Below are 22456 nucleotides of genomic sequence, written 5' to 3' on the forward strand. Positions count from 1 at the left end.
ATCAACACTAATCCTTTATGGGTTCTGGAGTAGTGTGCTACTTGCCAAAAAAGCGCTTTAACACCCCATCAGGGGTAACAAGCGATATATAAATGCAAACCTTTTTCCCTCTTCTATCCCTCCACTATCCTTCTGAATCCAAATAAATGACTTACCTATCCACCACTCAAATTACTTTCATATTTCACTATACTAATTCAACATTAATCATTTATGGGTTTCGGAGTAGCGTGCTACTCGCCGAAAAAAAGCACTTTGACGCCTCATCAGGAGTAGTAAGCACTATATAAATGCATTTATAATGCAATACATTACTTTTCACGACGTTATGGTGAAGATAGAGGCTTTGCCTTATTTACAAGGTAGTTTTAAACCACTTAACGTGCCTTAGCGCCTTGTAGATAAGGCTCTCTTTCACGCTTCACTCAGCATGAAAGGGGCGGGCAATGGGTGTTCCACCCCAACAGCCATTAATTTTGACGCTGCCCCATTTTTACAAGGGTAGCCTAAATATTGGGCAGTGCCAAAATTAAGACCAAGGAAAACATGGCGCAACGAAGAGAAATGTTTAATTTCTCCTCGTTTTTACTGTTCCCATGTGTGCTGTGTTGTGCAGCACACATAGAAACAGCAAAGCACCATTGCTTGTTTACATGCAGAAAATGCTCTAAGGCCCAAGTCAAGCCGTAAGGGAGTAAGCGGGGTTCTAACAGGAAGATTAGTGAGAATTTGCGAAAAACCTTTTTTCACTTTCACCAATCTACTTACATCGTTGTGACCCCAGAGTGCCCCTCCATAAAAAGTTGCCCCAAGGGTTAGAAGATTATAGATTTGGAGTGTTGGGGATACTGGATGAAAAGGAGAGCCTCTTTGTGACCTTACCGTGCCCAATGCGTATTGCTCCATCTTAAGTCTGCACTTGAATGTGTGGGGCTCAGTCACACTGCTCTGCAATCATGACCCCCAAGTAGTCAAATATGTGGACTTTCTCCAGGGAGACACCATATAAGGTTGGTATGAAACAAGCCGTCAAACAGGGGTTGAAGACCATGTGCTTAGTCTTGCTGAGATTAATCTCCAGACCTCTCTGTTTACTCCAACTAAATGCCTTCTGTGAATACCAAATGTAGTATGTTTAGGATTTTGTCTCAAGTTAGTAGTAGTAAAGTTAGTAGTCCTAACTTTACCACTACTAAATGCCTTATGTGAATACCAAAAGTAGTAAGTTTAGGATTTTGTCTCAAGTTAGTAGTAGTAAAGTTAGTAGTCCTAACTTTACTACTACTAAATGCCTTCTGTGAATACCAAAAGTAGTAGGTTTAGGATTTTGTCTCAGATTAGTTCTGTGAATCAGCCCCCTAATTCCTCCATGACCTTCCACGTGGATTCCCTGGGTACAAGGTTAAAAACGGACCAGATTTCCACAAAAAATCACATATATGCAACCTCCCCAGAGTAACATATTTCCAATAAATTAGCTAAAGGTGAAACACCTGATCAATGCTGCTAATACCAACCCTAAAGCCGGCTTGCAATGGAGTCAACAGCCCCACATCTGCAATCCAGTCCTGCAATTTTTCCATAATAACCCAGCAAAATTGTTTCTGTGAGCTATCAATCAGACTAAAAGGCCTATTATTGGATGGAAGAGAACTTGAGCCCTTTAAAATTTTTTTGATTATCTCATCCCCAGTTCATGAAGGAGGCATGGGGGAACCGCCCATTATGGAGTTAAAGGAAAGAGCACAACAGGGCTCCAAATGTCCTTTTCAACCTTAAAGAGGTCCTCAGGGATATTGTCTAGCCCAGGTGCTTTGTTGGGAGTGAGCCAATCAATTGCTTTATTGATTTAATCGATGGAAAAGGGCCAGGCTTCTTGGGCATCATGCCCAGAGTTGAAAGCTCCTGAGGAAGCACTGATAATAGCGCTGTCCCCACCAGCAAATAATCTGTGACTGTCGCTCTCAGAGGGATCCACACCTGTGTCATGGGAGTACAGCTTAGAAAAATGGTCGACTCAGGCAACTGCAGAGATGTAAGTGAAATGGAATCAGAGCTGCTATTTGCAAGAATATGCCAAAAAGAACAGTGGTCTTTTCTTTTGATATCAGCTAACATGGCTTACGAGTGTTCAAACACTCAATCTTTCTTAGCACTTGATGCAGCAGCTTTATAAGAGGATCTGACTTATTTAATCAGATTTCTCTTCCCATCTTTAATGGCCATAGACGGGGATGGCCTTGCAACTCTGCATGATTTGGATTACCAAGGGACCTTTTTTAACCTCTTCGGAAGAGTCCTACACTCCACCAAAAACAGGTTCCTAAGGGAGGAAAACATGGTGTTGTGGATGCCACTAATTCTCTTTAGGGACTCGGGATGCAACATGTGTACCCTCAACCTGCACCGCTTCTTAGCCAATGGCAACCACTTTATAGACCTGCCTCAGTGCAGCTGGGGAGTCAGCCCCGGAACTCCATTTCAATATATGGCAATTGCTAGTGGGAGTGAGTCTCCTATCAAAGGGTTCCGTAAGAGAACAAGGAATACTGGGACTGAATTACCTCAAAGTGAGATCCAAAGCGTTATGGTCTGCATCATATCGGGAATCACAAACATGTAAATCGTCATGGGCCACAACCTGATATCTAACAGAATATTGTCTATCAACAGGTGAGCATTGATCAAATAAATAATGGATATTTCATCTCTGCCATCACCATGCCTACAATAAAAATGATATATACACAAGTAAGCGCTAGAAGGGAACTGCAAAGAGACAAACAGGGCGTCTTGGGAACCCAAATCAATGTATTTAGTCACACACAGCAAAGTAGTTTTTATCCAGGTTGCTAGTCCCCAGATGGCCACCCTTTTCTTGAGGATGTTGCAGCCTGATTAAAACTGATAAATCCAGAACAAAACTGTGTAGACAAAGCCCAGGTTTCCTGAAAAAGACAAATATCTTATGTATATAAGTGTTGTATATATCTATAAATTGGCATCAGCCAGGGTAAGACAGTTTAGACGCCATTCCAGCAAGATTCCAGGAGACTTGTTTTGTGGTGGGAGTAGAGGTAGCCGTGACATCACTGGAAGATGAAAATCTAAGGTGTTCACATGGAATTGAGGTGGAACCATCAGGTGAAGTGTCGAGGATTTGCAGCACCTTCAATATCAGGTACCCTATCATCAGCCATGGAGGTAGGGATCAATCATTGCAGTCTGGACTTCATAGAGGGAGGTATCTATTTGTGGTGGAGACAGAGGGGTCCCCGAATAAGTCATACCAAGACGGAAGGAACTGAAAGCCACCCTTCGGGATGGGCGGTGCAGGCTTGTAGAAAAAGCCAAGGGGGACAATGTTGACAGATGGTCCCATCAAATCAGCCATTGTTCCAGGAAGTATTAAACGATGGGCCAGACCTGTATATTTGCAATTTATAACAATGCAGACACCTCCTATATGCTTTTTCGAAGGGCCAACCCAACCAACTCTCCTCGCGAACAGAATATCACCGTATTCAGAAATGCCAAAGTCAGTATGCCGGGCCAGCCAATGGCAGATTTTGTTTTTGAGGTGCAAGGTTGATTCTTCCTCAGAAGGGCAAAGAGGATGTACTCCAGTCAGGACTGCCACTTAGAGACAGCAATCATGGGGACGACTTAGACAGGGCTGGTTGCAGGAGGGTTGGGGCTGTGGGTTGAATTCTTGAGGTGCTCATGTATTTCCTGCACCGCAGGAGTAGATTACGCCCTTTATAGCACATCACGGCGGTTTATAGCACATCACGGCGGGAATGCCGATTCTGGCAATGCCTCCTCTTTAAGGCATAGTTTTTAGAGCAAATGGGGCAACCCAGTATCCCTATCAGCCGCATGCATATATATATCTCTGTACATACCACGTATGCACTTTTTTCACCAATAATCACTCTCACTGCGCCGTCACTTTCTAGAAGCACATTTTCCTTAAGATATAAGTAATACATAATAATTGATTGCTATGTATCAATATATATTTTCATGACTGAGGTTATGCGAATATAAATGCACTAAACGCATAATTGCAAACGTACTCCTTTAAAGGGGTTTATTTACCTCGATTCTGCCTCTATCGCCGTGGGAGTTAAGGGCTACACTTCCCCCTTGGGAACCACCTTTTACATAACAAGGCAGGCCTGCGGGTGATTATGGGACTTAGAGTTCCTCTGTACAGACAGGCGGTCCTTATGTGCTTTTCAATCATTCATATTAGGGCATAGGCTGAATGGCAGGTGGGCAGACTCAGACATATTTTCATTCTTCACACAAACATGGGCTCATTTACAAGTGGTTTCGACTCCAGTGTCACAGAGGCAGACATTCTGACCAGACCACTATGCTCCAAACGACTCCAAAAGACACAGATCTTCAAGCTCCATTCTTACTTTTGAGACCCATGTATTGTGAGTAGGTGAGTGAATGCCTTGGCTGTGGTATAGTTTTAAACACTCTCAACTTTGCATTTCTGCTTTCATTTAATTCAGTCTCGATTGACAAGAAGAAAGAATGAGTCACTGGCAGGGATGGCGAATGTTTCAGTTCATATTTATAGACCCTGATTCACCCCCGCAAAGAGGTTATCCATTGGTACCGTTGGATAAAACCCAAGGGTCTATTTCTTCTGCAGCTGACTCCAACGTAGTATCATGTTGGCCTGATAGTTGACAGGCTGGGACTGTACCAAAAGAGTTGAAAATCTATGGTCCATTTAACTTCCAATACCCTAGAGAGACTTGCACTTTCCAGTCATATAAAAGTATGGTTTGTCTCTAAGACATTAGACAAGATCATGGTGCCCCTTTCTCTATCTCTGAGGTTTTAGTATTCCTGCTAAGACAATCACCCAGATCTCACAGCACCCAACTTTCCATCTAATTCGATATCATAGCATATGCTTGGACTATGGTTAGAAGTAGCGTTGGTATGTAGTTTCTACATGGTTCTCAATAGACAGTTCATGATTCGAACATCTTTCACCTCTGAAGGGTTCCTCCTTGGTGCTGAAAATCTTCCAAACCATCGCTTCAAGGTTTTGAAGACTCTGCATCTGATGTTTGCCAATTCATAGAACTTTTTGGTCGTTATCACATCTCCTAGATGTTTAAGGATTTGAGAAAGCTGCTTTGCAGATAATCAGTCTTTAAAAGTGTTACATTTGCGTCTTTTTCCAGTTTCCAAACCAATATTCGTTCATGTTTTGAAAGGTTTATGAGATGCAGATTAAAGGTGTTGAGCCCTTATCTTGAAGAATGATGGTGGTAGAGTAAGGAACATTAGGTAGCTCAGACCTTCTTGGATAGATACCAGTTCTTACCCAGTCATACAGTCTTTCTTACTTCTTGGGGTCTCTTGTCAGGGATGACATAATTCCTCAGTATTTGTTGTGTGACCTACCAACCTGAAAGCACCTTCAAAGAGGGTAGGACCAGCTTCTCAGCATTAAATAACCTGATGTTCCTGTCTATTAGGTGGCAACTCATTAGTAAGTGCTGTGACACGGAAAAGGAAGCCTAAATCACAGCGTGGATCTGGAGTGTCACAGAACAAATATTGGTTGGTCTTAACAGTATCGTGACCAGAATATTGATGACCAAAATATCGACATGAAATTATGTAGGGATTCTCTATTTATAATTCCACATTTCTTAATGATATGTATATCCTCAAGGAACGTAGGTGTGAAGTCAGTATTAGTAAATCTGTACCTCCTTCTGTGTACTTAACGCCTCAAAACCTTTGTTTTCAATATTTTGGTCATGATATAATGGTCACTCGATATTCCTTTCACAATATTCCAGTCTACACCCCTAAGGCCCTCATTACACATTGTGGTATTTCATCTGGAGCCGTAACTCTGAGTTCAATTTTGCTTCTTGCCATTCTGAGTCTCTTCGGGCCCAGACTTATCAGGTCCACAAACTCCATACCCTATAATTCTGGGCCCAGAGACACTAGTATTGTCTATACTATTGCAGGGGCAGTGGGTGTTGGCAGCTTCATAGCACGGCCACGCCTGATCCCTGCAGCAATACAGTGGATAGGGGCACACAATGCTCCTCCTGTCCATGTACAAATTAGCAGTGTACACCTACCCTTCATGAGGCCCGCCTCCAACTACCACCATCCGGGAAACATCCTTTACAACGCAACTTTTACAACGCAGTGCCTTTACGACGCAACTATTACAACGAAAACCATTACAACGCATTGCGCAGGGGGGCGCTCTAGGATAGGGAATAGATTTAATTTACTATCCAACACCTTCCCTAGTGTCCACGGGGACTGGCGTTGGAATAGTAAATTAAACTATTCACTATCCAGCACCCCTAAGCACTATGCGTTGTAATGGTTTGCGTTGTAAAAGTTGCGTCGTAAAGGCATGCGTTGTAAAAGCATGCGTTGTAACGACGTACATCCCCACCATCCCTCCCAGTGACACTTTCCATATGTTCAGAGCAGGCAGAAAATGTAACTGTGTTTCCCGCCGGAATCAGAGAAAACTTTCCTTACAAGGACCCAGTAGTACCAGGTCTATGTAGTTATTTCCCATCCGAGGGAAAAAGCTCATAATCACTAGAATTTGGTGAGAGGGTGCCAGCTGGAATCATAGACCCCAGCACCCAGTACCAAATTCCATGATATAGATAACGAGGGCCTAAGTGTGATGGAGATATTAGGCTTCCAGCCCTTATTGTGATATCATGAACCAGTGACCTAGCAGCCTCTGAGCCTCCATGGTACAGGGATTGTGAGGTTACTTTAATCCCATGATGAAGTCAAAATACTTGGGATGGTCATTGTAGGGGCAGTGAATGATTGATCAAGTGAGATCAAATGTTGGCTGACAAAGAATTCCAATATGGAGTATGGATATCTGTTTGCTGTTGTTAGTAGTGAAGATGATTATATTATAATATTATGCAATTAACACTTTCTGTCTAAAGTTTGCAGTGTTAAATGTTTGATTGGATTTATTTATGTGTCTATAACGTACTATTTTTAATGTATTATTCCGACAATATCTGATCTCCCTCTTGCCTCCCAATCCTATCCACACAGTCTATCCGGCGGCTCATGGAAACTGAGAAGACGAAAGGATTTTGCCAGGTTGTCATCTCCTCCAATATACGAGATGGGATTTCACACCTCATCCAGTCCAGCGGTCTCGGGGGTCTACAGCACAACACAGTGCTGGTGGGATGGCCCCGGAACTGGAGGCAAAAGGAAGACCACCAAACGTGGAGGAACTTCATAGGTACGTGCAGTCCCTGGTCTGATGTTGCACTGGCAATGACACACGTATACAAGCATGTATACCTGGCTGAACTTAAGACAATTTTATATTAGTAGGAAAAGGTAATCGATTGTGAGACTGTTCTTTCAAGACAAAATATCAGTGGCCTCTCTGCTTTTCCAGAATTCCACAGTAGTAGGTGTTTTTCTCTTAACAAACCATACAGATGACATATTCGTTGTGTAACTCATTCTTGATAGTCATCTGATTAGTGTCATCTATGTTGAAGGTCGACATTAGAATATCATCTGTATGATATGTTATCAGTTCATTGCTGTTTCCCAACCTTATATGTCCTCGCCGTCAGTGGCGGCTGGTAGAGGACAGTGATAGGGAAGGAGGGGGGTTACGAAATTTAAAAGAAAACTTACCTGATCATCACCGCCGCCTCTCCGCCGCAGAAACAGGAAGCACACAGGCTTCCAGATAGCTGCATCGTGATTGGTCTTAGCAACCTGGTTCGGCGCTCAGACAGAGGCTGGGGGCCTGGGCATGTGCTGGAGACAGTCAAGAACACTTTAGGTGCAGCGATACCCACTCCTCCTCCCTCTGGGTCAAGGTGCCCAGCCCCGCCCCGGCAATGGGAATGCAAAAAATAAAATGATAATAACTTCAGTTATTATCATTTTATTTTCCATTGCACTGCTTCAAAGCAGTGGGGCGACGCTCCGCCTTAGTGGAGGAACCCCTGCTGCTCGCCTTTGTCCTATAATTGCTTGGTGTGCAACTTTAAGTTTTTAACGTATTGAACCAGGGGCAGTAACGTTTAGTTGCACTCTTTGTCTGAAGTCATACTGCTTAGATTGTTGGAATCATTTCCTTTGGAACAACAGCAATACACGTTTAACCCCTGAAAGAACTGAAGGCCAGATGTATTAAACACTGGTTGCAAAACAACTGGCTGCAATTTGCGGTCTGCATTTTTTAGACCAGTAGAGAATTGTACAAAGCAAATGTACTAATTGGTTGGGTCTTAAAATTCTGATTCCGAGTGGGCCATATTCAAACCTACCTCAAGAACTATAATAAGCTAGATCACAAACAGCAATTTACTCTGATTGGTGGCCATCACAGAGATGGTGGCCTGGTACGATCAGCAGCCCACCATGTCTCTGATCCAACAACCCCTTATTTACTTTCACAAGAGAGAAGGGATTCCAAAGTGACCACTTCTATTTTGGAATATATTACCCTAACTCGGGAAACTCTAACTTTTCAAAGTTTTTTGGCTGTTTTGCTGCTTCAAAACATTAATACATCACATACCAACAACACTCCTTTTCAAATACTGAATTGCTATACTGTTACAATCCCGTTTTGTGAGTCGGAAAAAGTTTACCAACTCCTAATTTGGATTTTGTACATTAGAGAAAGCATCTTTGCAGTCACAAACTAACTCCAAATCAGAGTGTTTACAATAGTAAAAATGCTTGTACACTTGACATGAAGTTGGCTTGTTTTTCTCGTCCAATTCCACTATTTTGAACCTTCTCTTACAGTTATGGGATTTCCTAATAAAGAAATAGCTAATGATCCACCTCCTTTATTTGTATAATGCATTGCTTCTAGCATTCAGTTAGGAGTAAGGGTCCTGAATGACGTCTGAAACATTTTACATCTGGCAACTGGGCTTAAAAGAAGAACTACATTGACTATTTTCAAAATTTGCTTCAACACACAACAAAGTGATGGAAGGAAATGTAGAATTAATCCCAGCGGCTCTGTCACTCTTGAAAGCATTCCAGTCCATAGTATTTTTATTCACTATGCCACTCTAGACAGAGACCAGCCATATGCAAATCAGTCTTGGTCCCACTCCAGTAGGAAAAGTCTGGACTTAATTGCCAGTCCCTCTCCATATGAGATCACAATCAACCCCAGATCAGATCCTAGAACCCCAAGCACATGCCTGTTGCTGATGAGATTATTTCTAACATTCCTTCAATTACTTTGTTGTTTGCTCAAGTATTTGCTTGCCACACATTCCAGGTATTGTGTGATTCCTGTTTCAATCACCCAGTATTTAATCTGCTATTTATATTAAAGATCTGCACTCTTAAAACCTCTCACATTATAAGGAATGTGTCACATAGGATTGAAGAAATGAGAAGTTGAAAGTGTACCAATATTGTAGGGACAAAGAACCACATCACCACTCCATATATGAAAAGGATACTGCATGACACCTAGAAGTTCTTTGAGCTTGTAGAGGAGTTAACGCAACCCTAGAACCTATTCCTCAAAATGTTAACAGAACTCCTTGAATGATTTACTGAGTTGTTGCAACATGTGGTTGGATTTTTTCATCACATAGGCAGCTGCTCTTTGGGGCCACCTCTCCTGCCACTAATAATCTTACTAAAGTGGACATAAGCCATAAGGATAAGCCACTTTCAACGCCAGTGGTAGGGCCACAGATACTAAGGGGCCGATTCACAGAACTAATCTGAGACAAAGTTCTAAACTTACTACTTTTGGTATTTACAGAAGGCATTTAGTAGTAGTAGTAAAGTTAGGATTTTGTCTTAAGTTAGGATGTTGTCGTAAGTTAAACTTAACCCCTTTGCTGCGGTGCGAATGTCGCCGCCGTGCGAGGGGGAGGGGGGGTTGGGTGTGGCGCTCTGGTACTCCCGGCCGTCATGAATCACAGTGGGCATGTGCTCATGACGGCCAGGAGCCATCAGAACTCCGCCCACTGATTAATTCTCCTGCACAGGCGGGGAATTAACAGCGCATGGGCGGAGCGGCAACGTTCTGACGGCTCCCGGCCGTCATGAGCACACGCCTACTGTGACTCATGACGGCTGGGAGCCGTCATGAGCACATAAGGAGTTAAGTTTGTCTTAAGTTTTGGTTTTAAGACAAAATCCTAACTTTACTACTACTAAATGCCTTCTGTGAATACCAAAAGTAGTACCTTTAGGATTTTGTCTCAGATGAGTTCTGTGAATCGGCCCCTAAGTGTGGTAACTCAGGATGCTCTCAATTTAGTCACTTATCCCACTACAGCACACAGACCCACAGCTTTACACATTTCCTCTCTGTTATCCTACAGAACTGGTGCGGGAGACGACGGCTGCTCATCTGGCATTGATTGTCGCCAAGAACGTTGCCATGTTCCCTGGCAATCAAGAGAAGTTTTCAGAGGGCTTCATCGATGTGTGGTGGATTGTCCATGATGGTGGAATGCTGATGCTTCTTCCATTCCTTCTGAAGCACCACAAGGTGAGGGCATGGTGGGGTAACATGGATGGCCCAATGCAGGTGAAAGGGTACATTCGCAATGCTGAGAATCCGGTGCTTCAGTGTTCAGTGACTTCAGGTCACTACATCAAATTTACCACTATTCAGAATACCACTACTTATCATATCATGTCATCCGATAAGGTAAGCACAAAGTTAACTATTAAGGTCAGGAGCAGTATTAGAGTATCTAGTATTGTTAAGAGTTAGATTTATGTTTGGGAGTTGGTTGCTCTTCGGTTTAGGGCTAGACTCAGTTTTAGGTATAGTATACTTACCTTCTTCAAGGCATTGTTGTTCATAGAAGGGGTAATTTTGATGTTGTAGCTTCATTGTAGTGGTATCTCGGGGTAGTTGTTGTCTATATAGTGGCAAGCAACCGGTGAGGAGGACAGGAGCAGTCTGTAGACCCTGTCTAGGTGGAATAAAGGTTGACAACAAGCAATGTAAAGTAAAAGTAATTACTAGGGTGGCACCAGTGGTCATGGAGAGATTGCAGCAGAAGTGAGGATAGGATATATGGAGAGGGGGAAGAATAAGCCCAGCTGAACAGGAAGCAAAGAAAAGAAGAGCATTTGAAACTAGAGGGAGGAAAGCAGGGCGAGAAATGTACCTCTGTTCAGATGCTACACTATATTAAACGACCTTTAAAAGAATCATTGTTGAAATAAAAAGAACAGCATGGGACTGGGGAGCATGTCAGCTTTGTATTTATAAAGGCAGCTGGAGCCTGGAAGTAGGTCACATAAAGCCTGGGGAGAAGGCAGTTAGAAAACAAAAAAAAAACATTGAAAGGACATCCTGATCTGAAGAAAATAATGTTATCGCTAACCTTGCATGAGCAGCGGAGAATGTCCTGATGATCAGAATTGTGTCAGAAGAGCGGTCGTTGTCACCAACCTTGAATGAGCTCTGGGAAATGTACTGAAGATCTGGGCTACCTTAGCAGAGGGGTCATAATCACTAACCTTGAACGAGTATTAGAGAATATCCTGGGGATCTGGGTTACCTCACCAGAGGGTTTGTTATCAGTAACATTGAACCAGCATAAGAGAATGTCCTGGAGATCTGGGTTAACCCAACAGAGGTTTTTTTTTTCACTAACCCTGAATAAGCAGCAGGGAATGTTCTGAACTGGGCAACCATAAAGGACTTATTTGTCACTAACCTAATGCTACTAAGATTGGTTGCTCCCACCAATGGCCCCTTCAATAAAAACGAATGGTATCACTTATTAGGGGTGAATTTGAAGGGATTAGCCACAAATGTGCTTCCACTGGAAACAACATGTAGTACAGAACATACACTTTATATCCACTTTTCAATGGATGGAAACAACATGTAGTACAGAACATGCACTTCATATCCGCTTCAGAGCATTAGTGGAGGCCACCTATCCAGGAGGCATTCTAGAAGTTGATACCTTAAAGTTGACATTTTCAGAAGTTTTTCACCAATGACTCATGTCAAAGACATTTTTTTCTCATGTTTGTGGTCTGAAAGTGTTTTAGAGAGAAATAACATGATTAATCTGTTAATTACAAAGCCATTCACCAAGGAATTCCCTTAAAAATGTAATTGGACACAAGTTCCCCGAAGGAAGACGAACCCCAAAATTATACACTAAAACACACATGTTTCTAGTATTGATAACATGACAGAGGGCCTGATTTATATGTTGGCGGAGGGGGAACTTTGTCGCAAGGAGTCCCTTCTCTGCCAACACAGTGCTCTGCCTGCCCAATTTAAATGCATGTGGGCCTTAAGTTAGGACATGGTATAAACTACTCTGTGTCCGCTGTGGTCAGCCTTCTCCGATAGCCCGATAGAGTAAGGGCCATCGGAGAATTGGCTATATTTCCATCCACGCAATTAGGTTGGGTGGACATATAGCCTTTTTTACTGAATGTCATCATCAAGATTGAGGGACAGTAAAAAAGAAACAACGCCCCCTCTCGCAGTGAGAGATGACTCCCATGACCAGGAGGGTTAGTTTCTTTTTTTTATTTTCAAAAAGAAGATGCCTTTTCGGTATTTTCTTCCTGAAAATATAAAAAAGGAAAACTGTTTGGTGCAAGGCTCTATCATGTTGAAGGAGCCCTCCTCCAAACAGTGAAATACATTGACAAGAACCACTGTGACGTCAGTTCCTGCCAATCTGTATAAATGAGTTCCAGCTTGGTGGTTATCTATAAATCTGGCTGCCGGGACCTCCGCCATGGCGACAGAGGAATTTACTCTGCTGCTTTGGTGGAATGGCCCGACTGCAGAAATATAATGCGGGCCAGAATTCCTACCAAGAATTTCAGCAAGTGCCTCTGATGGGGTCATGAGTACCCAAGAGTGGCTTTCACAGGTAATGAATGTTTCAGTCAAGCAAACTAACTCACAATCTTCTTGTCCAGAGAGCCCAAACACAGATGGGCATATTATCAAGAACAGGCGATAAAATTATCGCTGCTTTATCGGCAGGAAACTGCCGCTAAAGCAGCGATAATGGGCTTGATAATATGCCCTTGTGAATTCCCATAGCAGCCCAGGTTAACACCAGAACCTGGGCAGCTATGGGAATTCAAAAAGGACATATTATCAAGCCCATTATCGCCGCTTTAGCGGCAGTTTCCTGCCGATAAAGTGGCGATAATTTTAGCGCCAGTTCTTGATAATATGGCCCAGAGCATCTCAATGTCAGACACAGGCATTTGTTCTGGGCATTGGTAGTATGAGCAAGAAAACATGGCAGTAGCTGGTTCCATTTACACTAAGACTGGCACAGGCATTTCATTTGTTTTACTCTCATGTGGGCAGATTATACTTGATGGATGAACACTTCAGCATGGAGTCCCAGACTCTGACTGGAGGCAGCTCAACTTTTTAGTAGTAAGGGTTCTTTAATATGTGGCCCATTACCTTATTAATAGGAAGTTCCATTTCATGGTTGATTAGAAGTCATACCATCACTCCAGTGCATGCAATATCTTGTATGACAGAAATACAGCATCCACTACATCAACTTAACCCTGCATCGCAAGGTAACTATAGATAAGCAGAAGTGGAGTTACAAATGATAAATATGTGCACAGAAGTTTGACATTGATCCTGTGTTCTGCTGAGAACTTTTCTAGTATCCTCAGCCTAGGAGTGATGTGGTCATTGTTGCTCAAGCCTAACCAAGCTCTGTTTGCAAACTTCTGGATTTCCTACTGGTGTTGACATTGGTTCTTGGAAAGGTCAATGTAAACAGAAATGCAGCTTTGATAGAACCAGAGACTTATTAATTCTATTGGTCTTCTGAGTGCAACAATGAGAACACTTCGCACAATGCCAAGATCTGGAAGAAGGCCACCCTGACCCTAGTTTTTAACTGTGGTGAAAAGTGTGATCAAAGTCAAACAGGATAGCAAGGTTTCTCACTTCCTCAACATGTGTCAATCCCTCACATAGAAACTGATGTCACGTAAGTAGGAATGTCTTTTGTTTGTTTGGCTTACAATGATTGACTCTGTTTTAGATCCAATCAGGCTGAGGGATATGTCTTTTATGCAATTGGAAGTGGGCTATCAACATTCTAATATGTTTTCTATGTTGCCACAAGGTCCAGAGACATTCCTCAGGCAGAAAAAGATCAGGGAAGTTCCTGGGACGTTTTCCTATTGAAGATGCTAGAGAATAATTACCCTGATCTGGCCTGTCGTATTGTCAGTAAAACGTCTTGGCGGCAGCGCTGAACTATGAGGTACCCTGTATGGCGCAGTTTTGGTTGACCAGACAGTGTAACCCACACATATGTGCTGGGTGCAACTGAAAGAAGGAGTGAGCTCTATTCTAAGGCCATGTCAGAAACCTAACCACAAATGTGCAGATGTTTTGAGGGAATTTCACAATCAGACTGTGTAATACTTGTGGGAGGTCACAGATGATCAAACAAGAGCAATCCCTTGTCAAAAACTGATACCTGGCCCATGTTATGTTTACCTTTCTTGACAGTTTAGACATAGACTGCTGGCTGTAGAACCCTTTCTGTGGTTCCCTTTGCTTTTGGAGTTTTCTTTGACTTTGCTTTATCGAATTGTGCTTAAATATAGTATATTCAAAATGTACCTGTAATTTGAAAGCTTCTTGCTGTTGACTGGTGCTTCTAACAGGAGTGTCCAAGGCCTGCTTGATATGTTCTGGTATAAAACCCTATGTGAACGTTGAATTGAGGGCTTTGGCCGGGCGGGGAGAAAAGTTTTTGCTTGTTGCTGTGAAGGGGTTACGGATGGAGTTAGACGGTAGCTCAGGTGATCTCCAGGGAGACGACAGATTGGTGGGTACGACAACGACGGAGCCTCTGATGTCGGTGGTCTGGATATAAGTTATTTTGGTATCAATGAGGTGGGGTTCCCACACAGTGCACAGAGGTAGCAGGCTTTGCAGTGTTATGGGATGGCTAATGCAATGCTTAGAGTCTTTGCTGTGGGTGTTATCAGAATACATAGTTTAATATGTGCATGATATGTATCATGTACACTCTTTGCTGCAGGTGTTAGTCGTATACATAGCGGAGTCCATGCAGCTCTTGTGCTCTTTGCTACAGGTTTTAGCAGAATGCACAGTGCTGCTTATGCAGTTCATAGATATTCGGTGGAGGTTTTAGGAAAATGCCAAGTGCAACTTTTGAATCTCTCACACCCTGTCCTATTCACTTAAGCTTCTGCCAAGAAGACTTCTAAACAAACTTAAGAGGCTTAGATTGGATTCCAGGTTTATTACCTGAATTAGGGTCTGTCTCTATGACAGGGAGCAGTGTTTTAGGTAAGTACAGTTTATGCTGTGAATGAGGAGGTATCAATTCCTCTGCCGTAAGGAATAGTCTATAGTTCTGTGCTGTTCAATGCATTGATAAGTAACATGATTGATAATCTAGCAGGTACAAATTTGACAATCTGCAGATGATTTGAATATCTGCTCGAAGGAGTGGAAAAATGTTAGGTAGGCTTGTCCAGTAAGATTCAGTACACCCCAGTGGGACGTTATGCAGGTTGGACAATGAAGTCGTAGAGCATGTCAGTCAGTGTAGTCAAACAAGTCACAGCTAGGAATGAGATCCAGGTGTGTCATATCAGATACCTGTAAAGTTGTCAAACATTGTTTCAGGGCCCTGAAGAGGGTAAGGCAAAAGCTGGGGTGCACAGGGAGATTGATAGCTCCAACAAAAGCAAAGGTGTAATAGGGTGCCACCTGCTCTGGGGCAGCTGGTCAAGATAGATGAACACAGATTGCAGGGTGTCCAGAAACTTATGGCCAAAACAGTGAATGAACACACATCCTGGGGCGGCAGGCTCAAGAAATGAAGGATTATATCCTGGGGGACAGGGCATGTAATAGCAACATTAATGAATTTCAGGGTAATAAAGGACTATATATCCTCCATCCAACTCCCTGTCCTTTATCCTCTTCCTATTGTCACCTTAGCCCCCAATTCCCAACCTACTCCCTAAGCTGCATGTCCTTGCTTCATTTATTGTTCACAATCTATTCCATAATCTACTCTCTATCAACTATCGGTCCTGCGTCCTGCACCCCACCCTATGATCTTCTTTCACTCACTGCTCATCCTCCAAGCCACTCTCTTTCCTCTATCCTTTCTCCCTATTTCTTATCCCTCTATCTGCTTGTTTCCAATCAGGTAATCCATCCCATTCCCCATTCTCCATCTCACTCCTTATCCCCACCCCACCGCCTATCCCCACCTCACTCCGTATCCTACCTCCAAGCTCCTTCCTTCAATCACTACACTTTCTCCCGCCCAAACCCCATCCTACAACTTAATTCCCATTCTCTCTCCCAGTGCCCAACCTCCACCAAGCTCAATATTCTCCTCCCTAGGCATCACCTCTCTCCACTCCCTCTCCCCTATAATTGAAATGACTGTCTTAAATGTTTGTAGCCATTCTCCTTTCCTCCCTCAATCTTGGTGCTCCTGCCCGCTTCCTCTCTAACTCTGGCATCGCCGTTGTCCTGCAGGTCTGGAGGAAGTGCAAGATGCGCATCTTCTCCGTGGCCCAGATGGACGACAACAGCATCCAGATGAAGAAGGACCTGACGACATTCTTGTACCACTTGAGGATCACTGCAGAGGTGGAGGTGGTGGAGATGGTAAGAGTGCTTGGGCATGCTGATGTCAAAGAGATGATGCTCTCAGGTCTTTCACCCCTACACATCACCCTCCCAAGCCTCAGTTTAGTTACTTTATTCGGCTCATTCATGACCATAACGCAAATGGAACTTTGCAACTTTCAATAAGTTGAAACATTCTTATATTCGGTTACTTAGGTCGGTGATGGAGATCACATGATAAAAAAGCCTGTATCATGTCCTTATATGGCTGAAACAGAGTTGGAATATCTGGTGGAAAAAGATGCTCAGGCCTTATTTGCAGAGGGAAGGTCCAATTGGGGTTTGATAATAAAATGAAATCTACGCACATATATAGGTAATATTATCTGTAAAGCATGAACCAAGGTGAAGCGTAAACGAGAGCTAAAAAGCAGGCATGAGCCCTAGAATACGATCCAATTGTTTGCAAGAAACAATGGATAACGAGGGGCATATTAACAAGGAACAGGGAAAATTAACGCTAAGGGTGCTTAGCGTTAATTTTTTTAATGCCCGCTATCGCTGGAAAATATCGCCTGGTTATTGCATTATTAACAGGCTAACCGCCTTGGCGATTAAAAATACAGCCCTAGCGGCATTTTGGGAGGTTATCGCTGGTAATGCAGCGATAAAACTACAAGGATAGGGATATACTAGTTGATAGCCCATGGTGGATTTAGCCATGTAATCCACCTCCCATTGGATTACAAGGCTAAGTCTGAAAATTAAAAAAAATATATATATATATAACAGGAGGAGGGAGGGAGAGGAGGAAGTGGATTCGGTCTCCCCAGGCAATTTACATAAACAAAATGGAATCCACTCTGGTAGTGGTAGTGATCCCTACAATGGTGGGGAGCACACAGTGTTGTTTTGAATACCCCTCACACACCAACAGGCCCCTTGGTGTCATGCTTCATCATTGGGGTCTTCGCACCCCTCTACGGGATGCGGCGTGCTGCGACTCACGACTACATAGGAGCACTGAAAGTGAACTATGTGTTGGTGTATGTGAGAGGAGAAGAGTGTGAGTGGTGAGGTGGTGGAAAGTGATGGTTAAAAGATACCTGGCTCGTAGGAGAAAAAAAAAGTTTTTGTTAGGCCCTCGGCTGGTATCATTAAAAAGGTGCAGGGTGAGGTTGTCTGTTACATATTAGGGTACGTCAACCTCAAAAGTGTGTCGACATGTTTCGGAGTATTGGAACTCCTTCTTCAGGACGGGGATATGCACAACTATCCTCACTTTACTCACATGGGATGTAGATGTAAAAGTGTACTCTACAAAAAAATAAAAGGTGAAATTTACCTATTAGTGTTATTATCGAATAGAGTCTGTTGCGCCCAATTGGCGTTATTAGTACAGAACTTCTGGACAAAGGCTAGATGGCCTCATGAGCCAAAGCTGCGTTGAGGGGAAGGCAGCCCACCAGGTCTTGCGGTTCCGTTGCCACATTGAGCGGGAAGAAAGAACCCCCAATACTACGCTTTGGCTCATGAGGCCATCTAGCCTTTGTCCAGAAGTTCTGTACTAATAACGCCAGTTGGGCGCAACAGACTTTATTCGATAATAACACTAATAGGTACATTTCACCTTTTATTTTTTTGTAGAGTACACTTTTACATCTACATCCCATGTGAGTAAGGTGAGGATAGTTGTGCATATCCCCATCCTGAAGAAGGAGTTCCAATACTCCGAAACATGTCGACGCACTTTTGAGGTTGACGTACCCTAATATGTAACAGACAACCTCACCCTGCACCTTTTTAATGATACCAGCCGAGGGCCTAATAAAAACTTTTTATTTTTTCTCCTATGAGCAAGGTATCTTTTAACCATCACTTTCCACCACCTCACCACTCACACTCTTCTCCTCTCTCACACACCAACACATAGTTCATTTTCAGTGCTCCTACGTAGTCGTGAGTCGCAGCACGCCGCATCCCGTAGAGGGGTGCGAAGACCCCAATGATGAAGCATGACACCAAGGGGCCTGTTGGTGTGTGAGGGGTATTCAAAACAACACTGTGTGCTCCCCACCATTGTAGGGATCACTACCACTACCAGAGTGGATTCCATTTTGTTTATGTAAGTCTGAAAATTAGCAGACATAAAAAAGCAGCATTAACCCTGGTTAGCGTTGCTTTTTTTGTTTCTAACAGGGTTAGCGTGAAGCTTGATAATAGGAGAAATGTCGCTTAGCGACATTTCTCCTATTATTTTGCTCTGGAACGCCCCCTTTGCATCTCATTAGAGATGCAAAGGGAAGCGTAGTGAAAAAGGGTGCTAACATGCGATTTTGCATGTTAGCACCCTGTTGTTGGTAGGGCGATATTTTTATCTTCGCTTCTTTGGCTTTTAAAGCAAAAAAAGCGGAGATAAAGCCCTTGTTAATATGCCCCTAGGTTTGTAATTTTCAGAGAAGTAGAGCTCTTTGAAGAAGTGGGTCTTCCATTCCCATCAAAACTGCCGATGGGTAGGAGCTAGATTGGCTTTGATGGGAATGTGATTCTAGTTCCTGGGGGACAGATTCATCAAGGTTTTGCGGGAACGCAAAGGTGACGCAAAACGTACGTGAGATTTATTAAGCCACACTAGGCCACCTTGCGTGACCCTGCACGGCTTAATAAATTTGAAGTAATGCAAGGCATCGCAAATCGCTGCATTGCGTTACTCTGCCCCGAGAAGGCGTTCCATGGGTGGAGCGTGGGTGTTCTCACGCATGCACCCATTGATTTTGGCACATTCCCAGATTTACCATTATTGGTAGAACTGGGAATGCATCAAAATAAATGCTACTCCTCCCCAGATGAGGCATAATGAGGAGAAATGCCTTTATTTCTCCTCGTTTTTAACTCTTTCTATGTGTGATGCATTCTGCACCTGAAAGAGCAAAATGCTTCTGAGGAAGGTGTCCCTTCCGGCACAAAAACAATCCTGCCTCCAACGCAGGCACTCTTGCCCCATGGTGCAAGGGTGCATGCGTTGGCGCTAGGCAGCTGAAAGTGTGCCAGTGCTAGGAAAGGACTGGAATGCGACTGGAATGCACCATATAATGTTAAATACAGCGCATTCCTGCCCTTTCACACAGTGCAGTAAGGTGGCTTGCTGCGTTGTGCTGCGTGAAAAAATGATAATTATGGGCCTGGATGTGTAGATGGAAAAGACAAGCAGGCACATGCATCAAAAGAAAAACCGGTCATAAACCCCTTTGCGACCAGTATTTTTGCATTTGGGATGCATCATCCCAAATGCAAAAATCGCAATTTAAGTAATCTCTAAATTGCGATTACTTAAATTGTGATTGCATTTAAGGAATCGCAAATGGAGATTCCTTAAATGCAATGCATTAAAGTAAATAAATTAGCGATTTCGCTAATAGGGGGCACAAATTACCATGAAGTTGAACTTCATGGTAATTTGCAAAAAGGTTGAGAAATTCACTTTTGTGCATTTTTCAAAGTTTCATGTTGTTCACACACATGCCCTTAGGGCACGTGTGTGCGCAACATATGTGCACAGATCAATTTTAGGGGTGAAACAGGGTGTCCTTTGCATCCTGAAAATGCATGCACAATTTGCAAGGACCTATTGGTACTCGCAAATTGCGCATGCAATTACCCATTCATATGGGCATGTAGGCCCATAGGAATGAATGTGAAGCCATTCCTTATTTGCGACTCGCAACAATGTGTGGGAATCGCTATTTTTACAGCGATTCCTACATGCATAGGCTTTTGCGAGTTCTTAATTTTGATTCCTTAATTATCGCAATTAAGGATTCGCTAAATCCTACCTTGATGCATGTGCCAGAAGATTTCACACCAAAATTGCACTGCACCCTGCGACGGCTCGAGCTACGCTCAAGGGGCCCATCCTTTCATCAGGAGCGCGCACGTGCCATGCACATTTAGCTCGTGACGGTCTCACGTGGCTCGTGGGTGATCCGCTGCCCTTGGCTGTTTTGTACAGCGTCACAAGCTGGCATTAATATGCCCGACTACTGAGAGCGAAGCTGTTCAAAGAGCGTGAATCGTGTCTGCCTGGGGTCTGGTAGCTAATGAGGATACGGACGCGCTTTGGTGGTCTTATAAATCCAGTACTCAAACAGTGTTTCAGTGTGTCTACATCATGCTCTTTCTGCTGTGCGTTCTTCATTAAATTGCATGTCACTTTCAAGTCGGTAGCATGGCGCCAGGTGGCGTAAGGTGGGGGTCTCTGGAAGTCGGGAAATGGGGCTGCTCTTTGAACACGGCAGCTCGGGATCATTCACGAGTGAGGCGCATTTTGCTCCACCACATATGTGTGATAGCGCAGTGTTGACAAACAGGTAGTTGGGCAGTTTGAGCCCACTTTGAGGATGCGGCTTAACGGCGAGAGCTGCCGACTTTGAAGCTGGGGAGCCAGTTTCGAGTCTGGCAGGAGGCTCAAACATCCTGTGATTCTGTGAAATTCGCTTAATCTCCTCGGGCAGATTTACAAGCCCGTTGCGCCACCAGTACGTCACTTTTTGTGACTTACTGGTGGCAGTTCTCACTGCTCCATATTTACAAGGATAGGAAAAGCCACCCTGCGTGGCTTTTCCTGTTCTTGTAAATACAGCCCCTTTACACGCGGCACTTTGCGTGGAAGGGGCGTTCCATGGGTGTTGCAGTGGGCGCTCCTACGCAACACCCATGGAACGAGACACATTTCCAGATTTACAAAAAATCGTAAATCTGGAAATGCGTGTGAATGCTACGCCCTTCTTGCACTAAAACAATCTCCCCACAACGCAGGCATCCTTGCACCATGGTGCAAGGGGGCTTGCACCGGCGCATGGCAGCAGTCTGTGCGCCAACGCAGGGGGAAGTACAGAGATGCAACATATCATTGGGAATATGAGGCCTCCCTGTGCTTTGAAAGCGACTCAGTGCGGCTCATCCAAATGGCTTGCAGCACGCGCTGAGTCACTTTCATTGTAAATCTGCCCGCCGTATCTAAATATTAACGTGTCCGTACGTAACGCAACAGTTGTTCATGTAAAGCGCTCTTATACATTCGGGTTGAGCTCACGCTGTATAGAACTGAAATTTTAAAAAACGCGCTAGAATAGGAATTAATTAGCAAATAGCGCATGTTATACTTTTGCACAGTTTGAAACTGCAGTCTGTGCCAGATTTCCCCTGCTGTGAATCATGGACAGGTAGTAATCCTGTTTTCGACGCAAAAGAGAATTAGCTCCCACAATGCGACCAACGGGCCCACCATGCTCACAGCTCTAGAGAGAAAAGCTAACATTGTCGATGCAGGAGCCATCGGATGTCGGATACAGTGTGCTGCATGTATATCACAAATATATTCCACTGAAATATAGAGCAGGTATGCCACAGGTAGGTTCCCTTACAAACTCAGGGTGGGCAATGTGGCAATTCGAGGTTTATGCCTGCAGAAACCTATTGGCTGATTCCGTCAGGACGTACAGGTGGTGAAGTTTTGTGGCAAACTGTTTAAATTGTGTTTCATGCTGTGGTAAGTTATCAGATAGATTAATTTATAAACTGTGATCAAATGCTGTAACAGACATAACACTTACCTTGAAACCACTGCATGTGTTGACTAAACTCTTTATATTGATTTCGGTATGTCCTATGTCAGGAAAGGTATTTTGAGATATTCGCGTGATTTCCATTTACAGACAAATTAATCAAAAATGGAACTGTTTACTTAGTCTCTGATTATAAAGAAAGTCTGAC

The 22456-nt window shown here is 43.5% G+C and overlaps 1 protein-coding gene across 1 annotated transcript in view; it reads left to right on the top strand.

The window, feature by feature from the left end:
* Window positions 1-22456, top strand: part of SLC12A5 (solute carrier family 12 member 5) — a 503432-nt gene that overhangs the window by 449893 nt on the left and 31083 nt on the right. Inside the window, exons 18-20 of the mRNA XM_078652979.1 lie at window positions 7105-7300; window positions 10395-10564; window positions 16592-16723. Coding sequence (XP_078509105.1) covers window positions 7105-7300; window positions 10395-10564; window positions 16592-16723 — 498 coding nt within the window. The remainder of the gene's footprint in view (window positions 1-7104; window positions 7301-10394; window positions 10565-16591; window positions 16724-22456) is intronic.

The sequence above is a fragment of the Lissotriton helveticus genome, chromosome 7 (genome assembly GCF_964261635.1).
Source record: "Lissotriton helveticus chromosome 7, aLisHel1.1, whole genome shotgun sequence".
NCBI classification, from domain to species: domain Eukaryota; kingdom Metazoa; phylum Chordata; class Amphibia; order Caudata; family Salamandridae; genus Lissotriton; species Lissotriton helveticus.